The sequence below is a fragment of the Mobula hypostoma genome, chromosome 2 (genome assembly GCF_963921235.1).
Source record: "Mobula hypostoma chromosome 2, sMobHyp1.1, whole genome shotgun sequence".
Taxonomy (NCBI): Eukaryota; Metazoa; Chordata; class Chondrichthyes; order Myliobatiformes; family Myliobatidae; genus Mobula; species Mobula hypostoma.
In genome coordinates, this window is record NC_086098.1 from 114,050,100 (window position 1) to 114,069,353 (window position 19,254).

Genomic DNA, 19,254 nt, shown 5'->3' on the forward strand with positions numbered 1-19,254 from the left:
GTCCCATTTGATGTCTAATTCTCGGTGTTAAATATGCTCTATGACAAAATTTCAAGTGTATATACCGATGATTTGGGTTTTTCGAAGCACCGGCAGCATTATCCCAAATCGCATCCCAGTCTAAGTCTTGTCCCAATTCTGATATGTCCCTATCCCAAGCTTTCAATCCCGATGTGGGCATATAATTCTGGGAGCTTAATTTATCATAGATATATGACACTATCTGTCCTGGAGCACTCTGTATCCAACTTAAAATGGGATGGTCCTTTAAATCTGACCCCAGGGAACGCCGTAGGTTTTACTAGCTGATCTTACTTGAGAATAGAAAAAAAGGGAATGTTTATCAATATTATATCGAGATATCAGTTCTTGAAAGCTAAGGATAGTACTTGCCCCATTAATATCTTGAAGAGTACCTTTATCCTCCCAAGTTCTGTTAGTGAATAGTTTCCCCTCAGACAGAAAATGATTATTGTTCCATAATGGAGATGATTTACAACATATGCTTTTAAATTTTAGGAATTTTTCTGCTGCTCTAAACACTTGTAGTATATGGGTTAAAATTGGACAGTAATACAAATCAGATTTTTTGGTAGACATACCTATAAGGAGAAAGTCCTTCAACCTTATTGGTGCTATTAGCTCTTGTTCTATATTTTTCCAGGACGAAACTTTATCCTCCTCCATCCAATCGCTAAGACTTTTTAATACAAATGCCCAGTGATACAATTTAAAATTTGGACATGCCAATCCGCCATCCGACTTTTTGAATTGTAGAGCTGACCGTTTTATCTTGGGTCGTTTACCATTCCAAATGTAGCATCGTAGTAAGGAGTCCAATTTTTGCCAATATCCTGCTGGAGGTGCAAGTGGGATCATTGAGCTGATAAAATTAATGCAGGGTAAGATGTTTATTTTAATGACTGATATACGGGCTAGGACTGATGCTAGCAAGTGTCTTCTCCATCTATTAATATCTTCTATTTTTTTCAGAATTAAAGAGTAATTTGTTTTAGCCACAGATGATAGGAAAGTATTAACTTTAATACCCAAGTAGAGGACTTCATTTGCAACTTTAATCTGGGGAGGGAGAGACACCTTACTTTTATCTGTATTAATCAGCATCAGTGCTGATTTTGACAAGTTAACTTTGTATCCTGAAAGAAATCCAAATTGTTCCAGTGTTTTTAAAACATAGGGGAGTTTGTTGAACATTCGCCATATAAACTAGCGTGTAGTCCGCGTAAAGTGATATTGAATGTGATGTTGTACCTATTGTAATATAGGAGATCTGAGGAGAGTTTCTAATTAAATATGCAAGCGGTTCAATAGATATAGTAAAAGTTAAAGGAGACAAAGGGTCCCCTTGTCGTGTGCCCCGTCCTATGTCAAATAACTCTGAGAAACCTCCTCCCACACATACCTGGGCTGAAGGATTAGCATACAGTGTTTGAATCATATTGATAAATTTATTGCCCAATTTAAATTCTTTTAGAACTCTCCAAAGATATGGCCATTCAAGGCAATCGAACGCTTTTTCAGCATCTAGAAATAGCAGGCCACAGGCAGGCGGGATTTTATGTGTTGCACTTGTAACGTTCCGTTATATTGGCTCGTGTATGTCTAGGGGAAATCCAGCCCAGCACCTGCCTCAGCACTCCCCACAGGGTTGGTGGCCGCCCGAATCAATCACATCATCAATCTCAGCCAGCACACCCAGTAAATTTTAACAAATACACTTTATAGATATTACTAATTCTATGACATTAATATACATTTGAAACAGAGAGGCAAGTAATGAAAAAAAAAGGCGCCAACACTTATCAAAGTCCAAGTTCTTCGCGCGCTACCGTTGGAGCTCAATTCGACTTCAGACGACCACCCGAATTCCGTCGACTCACGGCTCGGGACCACCCTTAGTGATCGACCAGAGCCTCTCCGCACGTCCGCGGTTCTCCTCGTCTCTCCTCTGACTCCCCGCCAAAACTCAGTCCACAGTCATATCATACAGCATGGTATCCGAAAACAAAACGATACGTAACCACCCATTGGCTAATAGAACCCTGCTATCTCAATTTAAAGTAAAACAAACTGCTAGCGCAAACTCTCTTCAGCGTTAAAGCACAACAAAGCCGAAATCCCCAGATTAACATAACAAAGTCGCCATTTTAAATGTAACAAAAGAAAGACCCCGCACACTCTCCCCCCACCACAAAAAGTCATACCCTCATGACGTTAACAGAGTTCACCAGTGCTCCTTGTAAAACACAAAACTCAACCCAGGTGCATAAAGCAGTGACATAACTTTGCAGGGCAGTAGAGATCACACCCTGCTCTCCCGGCTTTCCGGGGGATGCCTACTCCTCTGAGGCCTCTGTACTTACTCTGCGGACTCTCCCTGTTCAGACACCCCAGGTGACCCCTCGGGACTATCTGTCGGACCCTCCCCTTCACCGGGATCCCTCTGCCCCTGTGAGCCCTCTGGCTCGGGTTCTGCCTCCACCCTCTCCTGCACCAATCCCTGCTGTAATACAGGCGGCTCTGCAACACACTCCCCCAATCCCGGCTGTAATACAGGCGGCTCTGCAACACCCTCCCCCAATCCCGGCTGTAATACAGGCAGCTCTGCAACACACTCCCCCAATCCCGGCTGGAATACAGGCGGCTCTGCAACACACTCCCCCAATCCCGGCTGTAATACAGGCGGCTCTGCAACACCCTCTCCCAATCCCGGCTGGAATACAGGCGGCTCTGCAACACCCTCCCCCAATCCCGGCTGTAACACAGGCGGCTCTGCAACACCCTCCCCCAATCCCGGCTGTAATACAGGCGGCTCTGCAACACCCTCCCTCAGTTCCCCTGACTCAGTGATGGAAGGGCCAGGAGTCTCCTCTCCTGGCACCGGGGAATCAGCGAACGGAAGCAGGTACCACACGTCCGAATCATCATCTTCCGATGACGTATCCCTTCTCGAGGTGGGGACCCGCCCCGTTTTCTTCGCAGCGGGCTCTTCCCTCGCCCCGCGCCCTCGCAGAGTCCTCGTGATAGTAAACTCCCATTCGGGCTCTGGGGTCCGTCTTCACCTCTCAACCCAGAGGCAGCAGGTGGTTCCGATGGAGTACCTTGACAGGCCCCTGCCCGCCCTCAGGTCTCACCCGGTAAACCGGGAGATTCGGCATCTGACTCTCCACCACATATGGGGTGGCTGCCCAACGGTCCACCAACTTGTGCTTACCCTGTAGTCCTAAATTCCGGATAAGGACTCGGTCTCCCGGCAATAGCTGGACGAACTTTACCTTCTGATCATACCTCTTCTTATTCTGCTGGTTCTGCTTGGTGGCTGCCGCCTCAGCCAACTCGTACACCCTTTTCAACTCTCTCCTCATATCGAACACGTACTTCAGACATGGCTTCGAAGGTATTTCCCCCGCTTCAGTCCCAAAACACAGATCAATGGGCAACCTCGCTTCCCGTCCGAACATCAGATAGTAGGGCGAGTACCCCGTAGCATCATTGCGAGTACAATTCTAACAATGAACCACATGGGCAATGTGCTGACTCCACTTACTCTTCTGTCCAATCTCCAAGGTGCCGAGCATGTCCAGCAGGGTCCGGTTAAACCTCTCGGGTTGAAGATCACCCTGTGGGTGATAGGGGGTGGTCCTGGATTTCTCAACCCCAAGCATACCCAGTAACTCATGGATAAGCCTGTTCTCGAAGTCCCGTCCCTGATCACTGTGGATCCGCCGGGGAAGGCCATAATGAACAAAGTACTTCTCCCATAACACCTTCGCCACTGTAGTCACTTTCTGATCCTTAGTAGGAAAAGCCTGCGCATATCTAGTGTAGTGATCCGTGATGACCAAGACATTGGCGATGTTGCTGGTGTCTGGCTCAATAGACAGGAAATCCATACACACCAGGTCCAGGGGTCCCGCACTCTGCAAGTGGGATAACGGGGCCGCCTGCACAGGCAAGGTCTTCCTCCTGACGCAACGGCTACAGGTCTTCTTCCACCTCCCCACTCATCCGGGGCCAGTAAAACCTGTCCTTGACTAATCCATAGGTCTTCTCTACCCCTAAGTGCCCGGAATCATCATGTAGAGCCTGGAGCACAGTCTTCCAATACTTCTCAGGCATGACCAGCTGCCAGCGCCGGGGGGTGGTCCGGAGGCGACGTGACCTGGTACAGGACGTGGTTCTTCAGCTTCAACCGGGGCCACTCCTTCAGTAGTAGAGGAACGGAGGCATGTTTCACCTTCTCCACCTGCCCCATATCACCCCGGCTAACCGCGTACCAGACAGTGTCAATGCTCGGGTCATCACGCTGAGCCGCCTCCACTTCCTGGGGACTCAACTCCGGCAGCTGCCTGTTCCTCAGAGCAGTCAAATTACAGTAAACAGTGGGTAGCGCGTCATCGTCAGCCCCCAGTTGATCTACTGCCCGATCAGTTCCCATCTGTTCTCCTACTTCCCCGTCGCTCCCAATTGACACATGGCCTTTACTCCCTGGGCAGGGACACTCTTCCACTCCTCAGCCATGCCCGACTCGTCGTACACCCGACGAGACAGGGCATCTGCATCGATGTTCTGACTCCCCGGGCGGTACTTCAGGCTGAACTCATAGGCAGACAAGGCTGCTAACCACCGGTGCCCAGTAGCGTCCAGCTTCGCCGAGGTCAGGATATAAGTGAGGGGGTTGTTATCAGTTCTCACCTCAAACTGGGCCCCATATAGGTAGTCACTCAACTTGTCCACCACCGCCCATTTCAACGCCAAGAACTCCAGCTTGTGAGTGGGATAGTTTCTCTCAGATGGCGACAAACTCCGACTGACAAACGCCACCGGCCTCAATCCGTTTCCCTGTTCCTGGTACAGAACAGCCCCCAGACCGTCGTGACTGGCATCAGTGTGTAGAACATACGGCGTCCGGGGATCAGCAAATGCCAACACTGGGGCCTGCGTCAGCGCCCTTTTTAGAGATTGGAACGCCTCCTCACATTGATCATCCCACCTCAATCCAAAAGGCTCCCCCGGGTTCAAGTATCCTCCTACCTCCGGCCCTCGGTCTCCCTTCCTCCTCCTCCCCACAGGTGGATAGCCACACAGCAGCTGGTTCAATGGATGACTCATTTTCGCATATCCTTTCACGAACCGCCGGTAATATCCGCAAAACCCCAAAAACGAGCGTAAGGCGCTCACCTTCTGAGGACTCGGCCAGGTGGTGACTGCGGCTATCTTACCTGGATCGGTGGCCACTCCATTTCGCGAGATTATGTGTCCAACATAACTGACTGACGTCTTGCAGAACTGACATTTATCCAGGGAAAGTTTTAATCCTTCCTCCTTCAGCCGACTCAGCACCTTCAGCAGCCGCTCCTCATGTTCCTCCAACGTAGATCCAAACACTATCAGGTCGTCCAGGTACACCAATACCTCCAGCAGGTTCATGTCCCCCACTGTCCGCTCCACGAGCCGCTGGAAGGTGGCTGGGGCCCCCGAGATGCCTTGGGGCATTCGTTCAACTTGGGAAAACCCCAGGGGGCAGATAAAGGCTGTCTTCTCCTTATCAGTCTCACTCATCGGAATCTGGTAATACCCACTCCGCAAATCCAATACACTGAACCACTGTGCACCACTCAGACAGGCCAAGGCATCTTCCACCCTCGGGACCATATATTGGTTGGGAACAGTGCGGCAGTTCAGGATCCTGTAGTCCACGGACATGTGTACCTTCCCATTTTTCTTCCTTGCCACCACTATGGGGGACGCATAGGGGCTTCGGGACTCCGCAATAATCCCTGCATCTTTCAACTGCCGCAAGTGCTGCCGCACATCTTCCACATCTGCTGGGGCCAACCGCCGCGACCTCTCTCTAAACGGGGTGTCATTTGTCACCCGGATAGTGTGCCGAGTGCTCTTGGAACACCCTACATCAAACTCGTCCTGAGAAAAAACATCCCCTAACTTCAGCATCTTCTCCACCAGCCTGCTCTTACATGCCGGCGGTACAGGGGAGTCTTCAAAATTAAAGGCTTCCTCGGTCAGCCGCCCCCCGTTTCCCAATAGTTTCCCTCCAGTGGGCTTCACAGGGGCGCTGGACATCACCGTCACCGGGAACAAGTGCGCGAGGGGCATCCCGCGCTTAAAGGTGATCTCCCTCTCCGTTATGTTCCTTACCATCACCCCCATCCGCCGTACCTGTACAGCTGAGGGCCTCTGCAATTCAGGTCTCACCAGCGCCCCAGCCGGGAACCGGGACTCCCTTTCCAGGTCGTCGGGGGCGTCTACTAGCAAGGCCTCGCCCGGCGGTAATCCGGGGAATCTGGGGGTCCCCATCACTAGTGCCGCCTCCCCTGGCCGTATCACCTTAGGCCTCGCCTGAGTGCACCACACCGTCCCTCGTTTGCACTCAGGATCCAGCCCCTGGAGGTCACTCACTCCTTCGTACACCACTCGGAACACGGGGTGTACCGAGAGGGTCTCCAGAAAGTTCTCCCCCCACCCTTCTTCTTACAGGCTCCCAAGAGCCGTCGCACCAGAGGGGAGTTAGTCCCCACCAACAGGGCAGCACCACCGGTCTCCACCGGGTCCGGACAAACCAACACCAGCATCTCAAAGGCTTCCGATACTCCCACATCTCCCTCCGAAAATTCCAATCTCACTGACAAAGTATCTATCGTACGGGTAATCACCATCACTTATGCCCCAAATCTCCAATGCGTTAAACGGAGTTACTGCCAAATGTTTCAGATATTTGTTGTAGAACGACCGGTACAGTAAGGTAACCTGCGACCCAGTGTCAAGGATGGCTTTCGCAAAGATTCCCTCTATCCGTAGGGACACGCTGGAACGGGGTCCCACCAGTCCATCAGGAATTTGTGCTTGTTCTTTCTGGGATTCCATAGTGCTTTTCTGGGAACGTGTTCCTCCCGAGACTCCAGTCCGTTCCCTCACTGAGCCTCTCCTAAGTTTCCCGACACCTCTCCCTTCTTGGTGGCCCGGGGGCCCTCCCCCCTCGGCGCATCTCATCTCTCACAATCCTTCCGCAAGAGGCCAGCTTCCCCACAGCGGTAGCACGCCCCCGGCCACTCACATTCCCGGCGGAAATGCCCCTCTCTCCAACAGTTATAGCACCCACTACTTGCCGCCTCTCTCCTCCCGATACGGCCCCCCGGCAACCCCTTGGATTTCTCAGGTCTCACCCCAACTACCACCTCCTGCACCGCTGAAGACCATCCCTGAGGGTCCGAGCCCCCTGGTAGGCCCAAAGCACACTCCTCGGCCCATACCTCTCGGATCAGCTGTCCGAATGATGGAGGGGGGCTCCGCTTAAATGACTGCCGTACACTCCAAGCCACCCTGTCATCCTCCCGGGAACCACTACATATCTGGCTCATCCTTAACTCCCCCTGACAGTCCAAACACTTCCTCCAAAGCATCCAAACACTCCGATAGGGAAGCAAAGGGGCGTGCCACTCTCAGATCGCGGACCACCAAAGCCGCCCCGCCCCTTAAGCTTTCCATCAATCGCTGTCTCTTTTCCTCATCCGAAACTGGCCACACCTCTAACAATTGGGATGTATCCTCAACCCAGGTATCATAGTCATCCTCCCCTTCCGGGGTGGGCCTGGCTCCCGAGAAAATTCTCAGCTTCAGGCGGTGCCCCTCAACCCTTCTCGCCAGGGAGGTAATGGCAGCCGTTAACTCGGCAGTCTCATCAAGTCCATGGGGGTGGGGCCTGGCCAAACCTTCCCACTCCACACCTCCACCTCTTGCTACGAGCACCCGGCCGGGGGCCTCATCTAGTTCCTCCTCCTCCGGCACCTCCCCACTTGCATCCTCGGGGAGGGTATCGAGACCCCACGGCCCTGCCTCCCCCGGGGCGTGGACTGTCGCTGGTAGTTCCAAAGTCATGACGTCGGCACTCGTCCGCACCAACATCCAGCTGGACTCCAGTTCTTTCCCACACCTTCTAGCTACAAGTTCTACCTGCCCGATACCTTTAATCAAACTCAACCCTTGCACCAGTACCTCTGCCGAAATGCGATAATCGACCCCGCTTACCACACACACGATTCACCGGTACCTCCTCCAATTCACACCAACTTACAATCTTATCCCTATTCATCTTCACACCACTTACCGCAATGACAAGTACAACTTTCCCGAAAAGTCCAAATCCAGGACGGTAGCCCCCACTTGTAACGTTCCGTTATATTGGCTCGTGTATGTCTATGGGAAATCCAGCCCAGCACCTGCTTCAACACTCCCCACAGGGTTGGTGGCCGCCCGAATCAATCCCAAACATCAATCATCAGCCAGCACACCCAGTAAATTTTAACAAATACACTTTATAGATATTACTAATTCTATGACATTAATATACATTTGATACAGAGAGGCAAGTAATGAAAAAAAAAGGCGCCAACACTTATCAAAGTCCAAGTTCTTCGCGCGCTACCGTTGGAGCTCAATTCGACTTCAGACGACCACCCGAATTCCGTCGACTCACGGCTCGGGACCACCCTTAGTGATCGACCGGAGCCTCTCCGCACGTCCGCGGTTCTCCTCGTCTCTCCTCCGACTCCCCGCCAAAACTCAGTCCACAGTCATATCATACAGCATGGTATCCGAAAACAAAACGATACATAACCACCCATTGGCTAATAGAACCCTGCTATCTCAATTTAAAGTAAAACAAACTGCTAGCGCAAACTCTCTTCAGCGTTAAAGCACAACAAAGCCGAAATCCCCAGATTAACATAACAAAGTCGCCATTTTAAATGTAACAAAAGAAAGACCCCGTACACACACAGTATGTATAAGAGCCAGCGAATATTATCAGATGCGAGACGCCCCCAGATAAAGCCAGTTTGATCTGGGCTAATTATTTTCCCAACTACTGTCTCAAGTCTACTGGCTAAGACTTTGGAAAATATCTTGAGGTCAGCATTTATCAAGGAGATTGGACGGTAATTGGCACACTCCAAGGGGTCCTTACCGGGCTTAGGTATAACTGTGATCAGGGCTGTGTTTAGATCTCTATGGAAAGCGCCATTTCCAAAAGCATAATTTAATGTTTCTAACCATACTGGTCCAAGAAAATCCCAAAGTACTAGGTAAAGTTCCACGGGTATGCCATCTATGCCTGGCATACGGCCCTTATTTGTAGCTTTAACTGCTTTGAGTAGCTCATCCAGTGTAATAGGAGAGTCTAGAGTTTTGGTGTCCTCTAACGACAACGAAGGGAGGTCTAATCCACTAAAAAAATCTGTGAAGTCATTCTCAGAAGGAACTGAACCACTTGTATACAGCTCTTTAAAGTAATTCTTGAATGTCTCATTTATTTCTTCTGTTGAAGATACTACTCCATGTTTAGCACATCTAATCACTGGTATATTCCTTTTAGCTTCCTGTTGTTTGAGCGTTACAGCTAAAAGATGGCTTGGTCTGCTGCCTTCTGCGTAATACTTATGTTTGGTTACATGGATCATATACTCTGCTCTGCTTCTTAATAAATCACTTAATTCTGCTTGTTTTGTTTTGAGCTCGTTTTCTTTTGTTTATGGTGTATCTCCTTTTGAGATCATTCTCCAAAACCTTACATTCTTCTTCTAGGGTGGAAATCTTTTGAAGCCGGCTTTTATGTAGGTAAGAACTGAACCATATAGCGTTATTTCGTAAGAAACCCTTGATAGAGGCCCAAATCACTGTCACATCTGAGACACTATTTTTATTTACATTTATAAATTCTGTCAGTTTTGTTCTCAATTGTGATAGAAATTCGTTGTTTTTCAGAAGGGTGGAGTTAAATCTCCACCAAGTAGCCTTATTTTTAATTTTGCTGTAATTAGAGGTAGATATGACTGGGTTGTGATCAGATAGATGTCTGGGCAAATATTTTATTGAGTGTACTAAAGGCAGCAGAATGGAGGATATAAGAATGTACTCTATCCCAGAGAAAGTTTTATGTCTTGTGGAGAAGAAGGTATAGTCTTTAGCAGATGGATTATGCACCCTCCACACATCAGTTAAATTTAAATCCGTTAGAAAAAGGTTAAGTGCTTTGGAAGCTGATTGTTGAGAGCTTGATATAGTGGAGGAAGATTTATTGAGGTTAATCTTTACCAAAGCATTCATGTCCGAACCAACATATAGTTGGTAGTCACTTAACTTCAGCAATTGTGAGGTAATTGAGGGAAAAAAATTCAACCTCGAATATAGTTGGAGCATATAGGCTAATGAATGCAACTTTTTTTTTACCCTGAACGGATGTGCAGCAAAAAGCTAGACGTCCTTTATTGTCTGCGCCCGTCCTTTCAAATGATATATTAATATTACGACTCATTAATATCATAACTCTTTTCGTACGAGTACCATCAGCTGATGCCACAATGGGTTTATAAAAGCAGTTTTGAACCCTAGGAATGTCATTAAGTTTAAGATGTGTTTCCTGTAACAGCTCGATATCTATTTTCCTTCTGCGTAAGAAATCTAAAACCTTTGAACACTTGTAGGGAGAGTTTAATCCTCTAACATTAAATGATACAATAGCAAGATTTTCTAATTTATCTGTGTTGCTCATCTTCCCCTGGATCTGTTGTTGTAAGTTGGTGGTGAAGCCCTGAGTTACCCCCTTCCCACCACCCCATCACCCCTCGTATTCAACCCCTTACTTTGTAACTTCTGTGAGTGTCACTTAGCAATGTCAGACACTGAACACTGACATCAACCGTCCCCCTCTAGCATCAACAAATTAGAAAGGCAAAGCAGTTCTCATAGACAATCATATCAAAGAGACAAGAAAAAAAGAAACTTGGACAAACCCGTTAACCTATATAATTAAAACCATTTCCGTCTCAAATATAGTATAACATTTGATCAAGACCACAACAGCTATCTTGCAAGAAACCGTCGCTTAGCAATGGCGCCAGTGACATGTTATGTGCCCAGAAATATAAACAAGTCTACTGGAGACATAACATTCTGAAGTTATTCAGAACAAACTGCTGTTTTTCAGCTTCATTCTTGATGAAGTATTACATTTGGGTATATTGAATATCACCTTAAAACTCTGACCTGCAATAGTCAGAAACAAATTAGCCCCTTAATTAACTAAATACAAAAGTGCAACGAAAGACTTTCCAATAAAAGAATAACCAGAAAACTTCACACCTAGGATGTTAACTTGCCCGTGCCTGATAGATTGCACATACAGGCTGGTCCAAGCTCTTAATGCAGTTCCATCTCCTCCCGAGGGGCGTGTGGACTTTGCCCAGGGTCGTCTTCTATATCTCCCAGCACCGATGCTTTCAGAGCTTCTTCCGCTTCCTCTGCCAAGTTAAACGACATCTTCATGCCCTTGATATTCACTTTCAAAATCGTCGGGTATATGAGGAACGAGTCGATCCCCTTCTGTCAAAGCTTAGCGCAGATCTCCTTGTATCCCTGCCATTCCTGCATCATGCCGGGGCTGTAGTCAGCGAAGAACTGCCATCCGGGAGAGTAGGTTTGGCTTTCCTCGTGCCCTCCAGGATAGCCTGCCGGTCGGTGTACCATAGAAGCCTAAAAATCATGGTTTACGGTCATGAGGTGTCGTTGGAAAAGATCCTGTATGCTCTATCGATCTCCAGTGGAGTGCTGTGTGAATTCTTGAGTGCTGGAATCCAATTAGGCAGCAACTTCTGGAGGTAGCCTCTTGGATCGTTGCCCTCAGTGCCTGTCGGTAAGTTGATCAGCCACACATTGTTTCTCCTGGATCTGTCCTCCAAGTCATTTAACTTCTTCCATATCTTAGACACCTCCGCAAGACAGGAGTTAGTAACCTTCTCATTCTTGCATAAGCAAACCTGAATGTTGTCTATTTTATTGAAGACCACGCTAAATTTTTTAGCGTGAATGTCCGTTTGCTCCTTTAACCACCAGAGAATGTTGCCATTCTCTGCCATATGCTTCTGTATGGGGTCGAGAGCCCTTTCGAGCAACTCCTTTAGCATGTGGACTACTGTTTCTTGCAGCGATTCCATCTCCATTGCCATTGTTTGCTTAATTAGCATAGCTATTTCTTCAGAAGAATCGCTAGCTTGGTGTCGTCTGCTGGTATCTTGTTTCTTGGTTGAATTTGGATCTTTTTTGAAGCCATGTCTTTAGTTAGATCTTTATCAACTCAACCTTGTATTAAGACTGTCAATGAGCCCTAAAGAGCTTGAAAAAGAAGGGTTATATGTCAGTGCTCAGTGCTGTGCTGCCATCTTGCCTCGTGCCTCACCGGAAGTCGCCAACACTGAATTCATAATGATAATTGATGTTTCCCAAATTCAATCTAATTTGGTTAATAAAAGAAGTCTGCTCTATTCTCACAGGATACAGATGTTCTCTAGAGGGCACCACAGTGTTTATCTTACATGTTCACTGGGAAATACAGCTGACAGAAATTAACCGGTCAAGATTAGGATTACAGAACAGGAAATCCTGCTTGCTTGATATTGAAGTGCAATCTGGCTCAGTGGTGTTAACTAAATTTAAGTAAATACTTTTAGAACTATTTACACCTGGGGGAAAGAAAGATTTTACAACGAAGATTAACTGTATTTTCTTACCTAGCTGTTTTTGTCGTTCCTCCCTGCGTTCCTTGGCAAGTCTTTGCTTGTCATCGACACGAAGAACAGGGAATTCTAGAAAACAAGTAATGTTTTTTTTAATATATAGCCTCAGAATACAAGGACATCCTTTAGAATAGAGATGAGGAGTAACTTCTTTAGCCAGGAGGAGATAAATTTGTGGAATTTATTGTCACAGACAGCTGTGGAGGCCAAGTCATTGTGTATAGTTGAGGCAGAGGTTGATAGGTTCTTGATCAGTAAGGGCATCAAAGATTATGGGGAGAAGGCAGGAGAATGCAGTTGAGAGGGATAATAAATCAGCCATGACGGACTGGCAGAGCAGACTCTATGGGTCGAATATGTCTAATTCTGCTCCTAAGTCTTATGGTATTCCCCCCCCCGCCCCATTTCCAAAGCAAGTGTGCCTTCTCTAAGTTTATTCCCTTTGTTGAAAAAGTTTTAAAATAATTTATACTATGGCATATTACAATGGCTCTGATTGTGCTGAGTTTTGCAGGCAGTCTACATTGCTTCCTAGCTATGCTTTGTCCAATGAACAAGGATTGTAGGACTGCACAGAGGAAAATGAATTAGGTTAGTTACATTTTAAAATTTATTTTGTGCATTTACTTATTTTAAATAAATAGTTTCTGAATAGGTCAATTTTTAAAATGAGGCATTGAGAAATATTGTTAAGCAGACTATTTTAATAGCTAGCAAAATTGGGAGTAGGGTTTTGTGGTCTGTCTAAGGCTTCCTTCCAGTTGAATTTTTTGGGCTAGTGCTTGTTCTGGTCTGCCCAGGTCACCTCAACATGTTTAATTCTCTGGCATATATTATGAATTGGCATAAAATGGGTAGCATGTAGGCAGCAGTCACCAATGAACAAAACTCAGATCGCTAATCACTCCTATAAGAACCTTTTACATATCGAGCAAAAATTTTAGATGACATAATAGGCCAGTTGTTCAATGTCATTCTTTGCAGCTGCCTTTTCAAAAAAATTACAGATTTGCTTTCCAGTTAGTAATGTCAGATTCTCATCATCTGTACTAATATTATTTACCTAATAGCTTGCTTTTGTTTTGGGAATAGATGAAAAGTCTATTTGTCATCATTAACTCTTGACTTTATAAATACTAATATAATTACTTAATTTATTCTTAATCATAAAAACTTAGTATTCCACTACTACTTCATAAATGTTATATTTCATTCCATGCAACAATCCTTTTTCAAAATTGTTAATGATGCTTAATTTTTTAAAAAATTGTAAAAATAATGTATAATTTGTTTTTTTTGTGAATACTGCTTATCATTTGCCAATGTGCCTGTCACACTGCAAGTTTTTCATTACACCAGTGTAATGTCAATAACCATATGACAATAACCTTTCTGCATGATCACTTATATCACCACTTCTTCAATCATGCGTGTTTAGCACTTCATACTTACTAGGCTGCAAAGACTGTTGTATTTCTTAAATTGTATTTATCAAATTCTCCTTTTCTCATAATAAGTAATCTACATTCTCTTCCTTCCTTTGGGGAAACTAATCACCTTCGGTGTGCAATTATGAATACTTCAAAAATTCTCCAACTTGCTTGCCTATACAATACAAAATCTCTCTCAATTGGTTTTCCCAAGTTCAGTCGTTTGCATTATCCATTGGTTTACCATTGCCACTTACAACAGGAAATCTGGTTTTATCCACTCTGGTCTATAAACATTTTTTAGGCCAGCAGCAAATGATTGTACTCGAGTGCTCTGGTAAGCAACAATCAATTAGGAACAGACAATAAGCACCAATGTAGCCAGCGAACTTCATATCCCCAACCCAAAAGGAAAAGAAAACAAATATGCTAAAAACACTTGACAGGATCTGCATAAGAGAAAAAGAATTAAATCTCAGGCTAGACCATTCATCAGAAAGATGACTTTAAAAAAATGATGCTTTTAAGTTGCATAGCTGGCAAGAGGGATCATCATCATCAGATCCTATGCCCAGTTTGAGCTTTGACTGCCATGGCCCACACACTCCTGTTTCGGGTCAAGTGGATTAATTCATTGGTATTCATTTCCAGTTCTCTGGCTGCTGTCTCTATCATCTTTTGTCTTTCTCTTGTTTTCTTCCCTTCAATCTTTCCCATAATTACTGTGCATTCTAACTCCTCTTTCCTAATCACATGTCCAATGAAGTTGCGTTGCCTTTTCATGATCTCATACATTATTTCTCTTTTTGTGTTTGCTCTGTTCATGACATCCTCATTAGATATTTGTTTCATCCATGATATTCTTTGCATCCTCCTCAAAAACCACATCTCTGCTGTTACAATTTGTTTCCTCATGTTACTAGATATTGTCCAACATTCTGAGCCATATAACATAACTGGATAAACGTAACATTTCAGTACTCCGAGGCGGGTTGTCATGCCCAGTTTAGTATTGGTCAGTATACTCTTCATTCTCGTAAAGGTGTCTTTTGCCATCCCTGTTCTTCTTTTGATGTCCATGTCGCACCTGCCATCTGATGTCACCCAGCTTCCTAAGCAGCAAAATTTCTGTACTTGTTTTATGTCTTCCCCATTTATTCTCCCCCTGCAGATGGGATTCTCCTTCTTTTTGGATATCACCATTCATTCTGTCTTATTGCAACTGATAGACCCATTTTTGCACTTTCTTCAACAATTATATCAATTAAGTTTTGTAGTTCTTCCTCCGTACTTGCAATTAACACAGTGTCATCTGCATATCTGAAATTATTGATGTTTTCACCACCAACTTTGATTCCCAAGATGTCTCTAATTTTTTGTAATATTGTTTCACTGTACACATTAAATAAATCAGGGGAGAAAACAAACCCTTGTCTAACGCCTCTCTGATTTTCATAAACTGAATCACTTGTCCATCTATTCTTACAGTGGCAGTTTGAGGGATAGTACAACTAAAAAAAAATGTAAATAGGCAAGACCAAGTCGAACAGGTTCATGTACAGTTGGAGAGTATTACATTTCATAATTTGTTATTAACATTGAGGAATATTGAGAAATATAGATGTAATGTTGATAATCTTTGATAGTTTATGAAATCTGAAAAAATTACACTTCTAAAAGTAAGGTTACTATAAGATTTAAAAGTCATAAATGAAATTTGGAAAAACAAAATTCACACACCTTGCTTTGGTCCAGAGTTCACACTTTGCCCAGTGGTAGAAGTTGCATGGCTGCTTTTCTTGTCCTCCACCTTCGCTTGTGCCTCAGAAGCTAGAGGATGAAACAAACAAAATTAAACAAGAGTGAAAAGATAAATACCTTTAGTCAAGAGTACCTAGTTCTTTTGAGTGAGGCTCATGACCTGGAGGTTGAGGTAAACAAAAGTATACACAGGTGGCCCACGTTTTTCGAACGTTCGCTTTACGACACCTCGCTGTTACGAAAAACCTACATTAGTTACCTGTTTTCGCTAACAGCAGATGTTTTCACTGTTACGGAAAAGGGCAGCACGTGCTCGAACAGCCAAGCTCCTCCCCCAGAACTGCATTCTAGCCGGCACTGCTTAAATACGTGCTTTATCTCAATTTATTTTGTGCATCCGTTAGCAAGGTGAGTTCTACGATATTGGAAAAACCTAAAAGAGCTCGTAAGGGTGTTACACTTAGCAAAAAACTAGACATAATTGAGCGTTTTGATCGTGGTGAACGAAGTAAGGGCGTTATCCACATGTTGGACTTGCCTGCGTCCACCATTCGCACTATTTATACGCAGAGAGAACAAATCCTGAAAGCTGCCGATGTTACTGTTGGTTCTGCTTGTAGCAAGGTGGTCTCTCTCAGTCGGCATCCAATAATGGATAAAATGGAAAGGCTATTGCTTGAGTGGACTGATGGGTGTACAAAACGTGGTGTTCCATTAAGTTTTCTTATACTTAAGGAGAAATCAGTCAGTCTTTTTAATAAGCTGAAACAGAAAGCATTGGACGGTGGTGATGACAGTGTTGTGAAAGTGGAATTTAAAGGTAGTCATGGGTGGTTTGATCGGTTTCTGAGGCGAGGGCAGCTTCATAGCTTAAGCAGTGGTTCCAACCTCCGGGACGCAGACCGATACATTGCCGCGAAGAATGCAGTGATGCAGCAGTACCCAGAACGTACCCAGCACATCTTTAAGAAAAAAGCCGAAATAAACAAGCTAATTAATTATTTAATTTATTTAATTAATTAGGTGCCGCCTAATGTCGGCCCAGATCAGAGGCGATTGCCAATTGCGTCAGGTGGTTATTCGTATAAGTGTTTAACTGTGAAGAAACTGCAATTTATTGGAGTATTCCCAATTCTAGTAAGTGAAACTATACTGTACATACATTAGTTCTACTTTATATAGGCTGTGTATTTGTGTTATTTGGTATGATTTGGTAGCTTCATAGCTTAAAGGTTACTAGAGAGAGTGTTTCTGCCGACAGTGCTTCCGCGAGATTTTCACTGTGCTAGCCAGTGCTACAGAAAAGGTATTTCTACTTGATATAGGCTGTGCATTTATCATATCATTCCTGCTTTTGCTATATATTACTGTTATTGTAGGTTTTATGTGTTACTTGGCATGATTTTGTACATTATTTTTTGGGTCTGGGAACGCTCAAAAATTTTCCCCATGTTAATAAATGGTAATTGCTTATTCACTTTACGACATTCCGGCTTACAAACCGTTTCATAGCAATGCTCTACCTTCCGATAGCGGGGGAAACCTGCAATAAAACTGTAACTAATGAGTTCCACACCTTTAATAACTATAAAAATAAAAGTCAGTTTCAAAATGCCTCCAGATTAACTAATCTCGAAGATTAGTACTCTCAGATCTAGACAGGAAACAAGTTTCTGTCCCAATGTGAGCTCCTTTACAAGGCAATCAAATGATTCCAGATACAAGGCCTCAGCCGTATGACACTTGAGATCTCAATAGCAGACTCACTAGTGATTGTGGATATAGAGAAAAGATACTGCAGATGCTCAAATATGAAGCAACAAACAAAGGAAGTCTTGGGGCGGGGGGGCGCCATTTTGGGTTGAAACTACATATCAGGACTCTTGATTGACTCTGGATTGTGGACATCAATTTGGTCCACACTGGAATAACATCAGGTAACACTTGTTTTCTGATTATGCTTAGCATGCACTGCTGAGAAATTAAGTACAAAAGCATCATCACTGCAAGAAAATGTTACTCAGAGTTCATGCTCAATTTGACAACTGCACTGAAACTTGATGACAATGTTGTGTAATGATTGGCTTAGATCGTGCAGCTATAGTACGAAAGTGAAGTTTAAACAATTTAACTCCATACTTATCAAGTATCAAGTGACATTTTACTAAACTGGCAAACTAAAAATGATTAAGCAATCTAATGAAGGACAGAGAACAGCTAAGCCATACTGGAATAATGACCATAGTATCGCAAACACGAGGAAATCTGCAGATGCTGGAATTTCAAGCAATACACATAAAAGTTGCTGGTGAACGCAGCAGACCAGGCAGCATCTCTAGGAAGAGGTACAGTCGACGTTTCAGGCTGAGACCCTTCGTCAGGACTCACTGAAAGAAGCGCTAGTAAGAGCTTAGTAGAAGTAGTAGAAGAGCCTACTAGCTCTTCTTTCAGTTAGTCCTTACTAAGGGTCTCAGCCCGAAACATCGACTGTACCTCTTCCTAGAGATGCTGCGTTCACCAGCAACTTTTATGTGTGTTGCTTAATGACCATAGTATACCAGATTTAATATCTTAACTTTCCCTGTAGGCTTGGCTGGTCAACAGACAAAATTTTTTAAATACTCGCACCATTCTGGGTTACTTGTCTGTTTAAAAATATAATAGTTTGAAAATAAAGATGTCACAGACATCTCCATTTCACTAAAGAAGCCTGACAGAGCCTTGGCACAGAATGTTATCATGATCCAGAATGAACCAGTGCAATAACTGCAGTTTTCAAGGCTACAGAGAACAGAATAAATCAAATAAGTTTCTGTAAAAGAAAAGTAAATGTCAAATCTTCACAATGCCTTTACTTTGTTGGAAGTTTGCAATGGTTCAGCATGTCATCCAAAACTTTGACAAACACCTAAGATTTTTGGTGAAGAGTATATTGACTGGTTGCATCACGGCCTGGTATGGAAACATTCAATGGCTTTGATTGGAAAATGTAATGGATGCAGTCCAGTCCAGTCCATCACAGGTAAAGCCGTTCCCACCATTAAGCACATTTACACAGAGCGCTGTCATAGGAGAGCAGCATCCATCAAGGACTCCCAAGCTATGCTCACTTCTGCCATCAAGAAGAAAGTACAGGAACTTCAATTAACTCCTCAACCATCAAGTTACTGAATCAGAGCGGATAACTTCACTCGCCCCATCACTGAACTGTTCCCACAACCTATACACTCACTTTCAAGGACTCTTCAGCTCATGTTGTCAATAATTATTGCAGAATTAGGACATTTCCATTGAGTCTGCTCCACCATTTCATCATGGCTGATCCAATTTTCCTGTCAGCCCCAACCTCCTGCCTTCCCCCCATATCCCTTCATGCCCTGACCAGTCAAGAATCTATCAACCTCTGCCTTCAATATACATACAAACTTGGCCTCCACAGCTACATGTGGCAACAA

General features: G+C 44.7%; 1 protein-coding gene across 2 annotated transcripts in view; it reads right to left on the reverse strand.

Annotated features, from left to right (window-relative positions):
* map7b (microtubule-associated protein 7b) overlaps positions 1 to 19,254 on the reverse strand; it is a 190,138-nt gene that overhangs the window by 93,488 nt on the left and 77,396 nt on the right. For both annotated transcript variants that reach the window (XM_063040442.1, XM_063040441.1), the window contains exons 2-3: positions 15,779 to 15,868; positions 12,603 to 12,677 (exon numbers count right to left, since the gene is read on the reverse strand). In XM_063040442.1, coding sequence (XP_062896512.1) covers positions 12,603 to 12,677; positions 15,779 to 15,868 — 165 coding nt within the window. The remainder of the gene's footprint in view (positions 1 to 12,602; positions 12,678 to 15,778; positions 15,869 to 19,254) is intronic.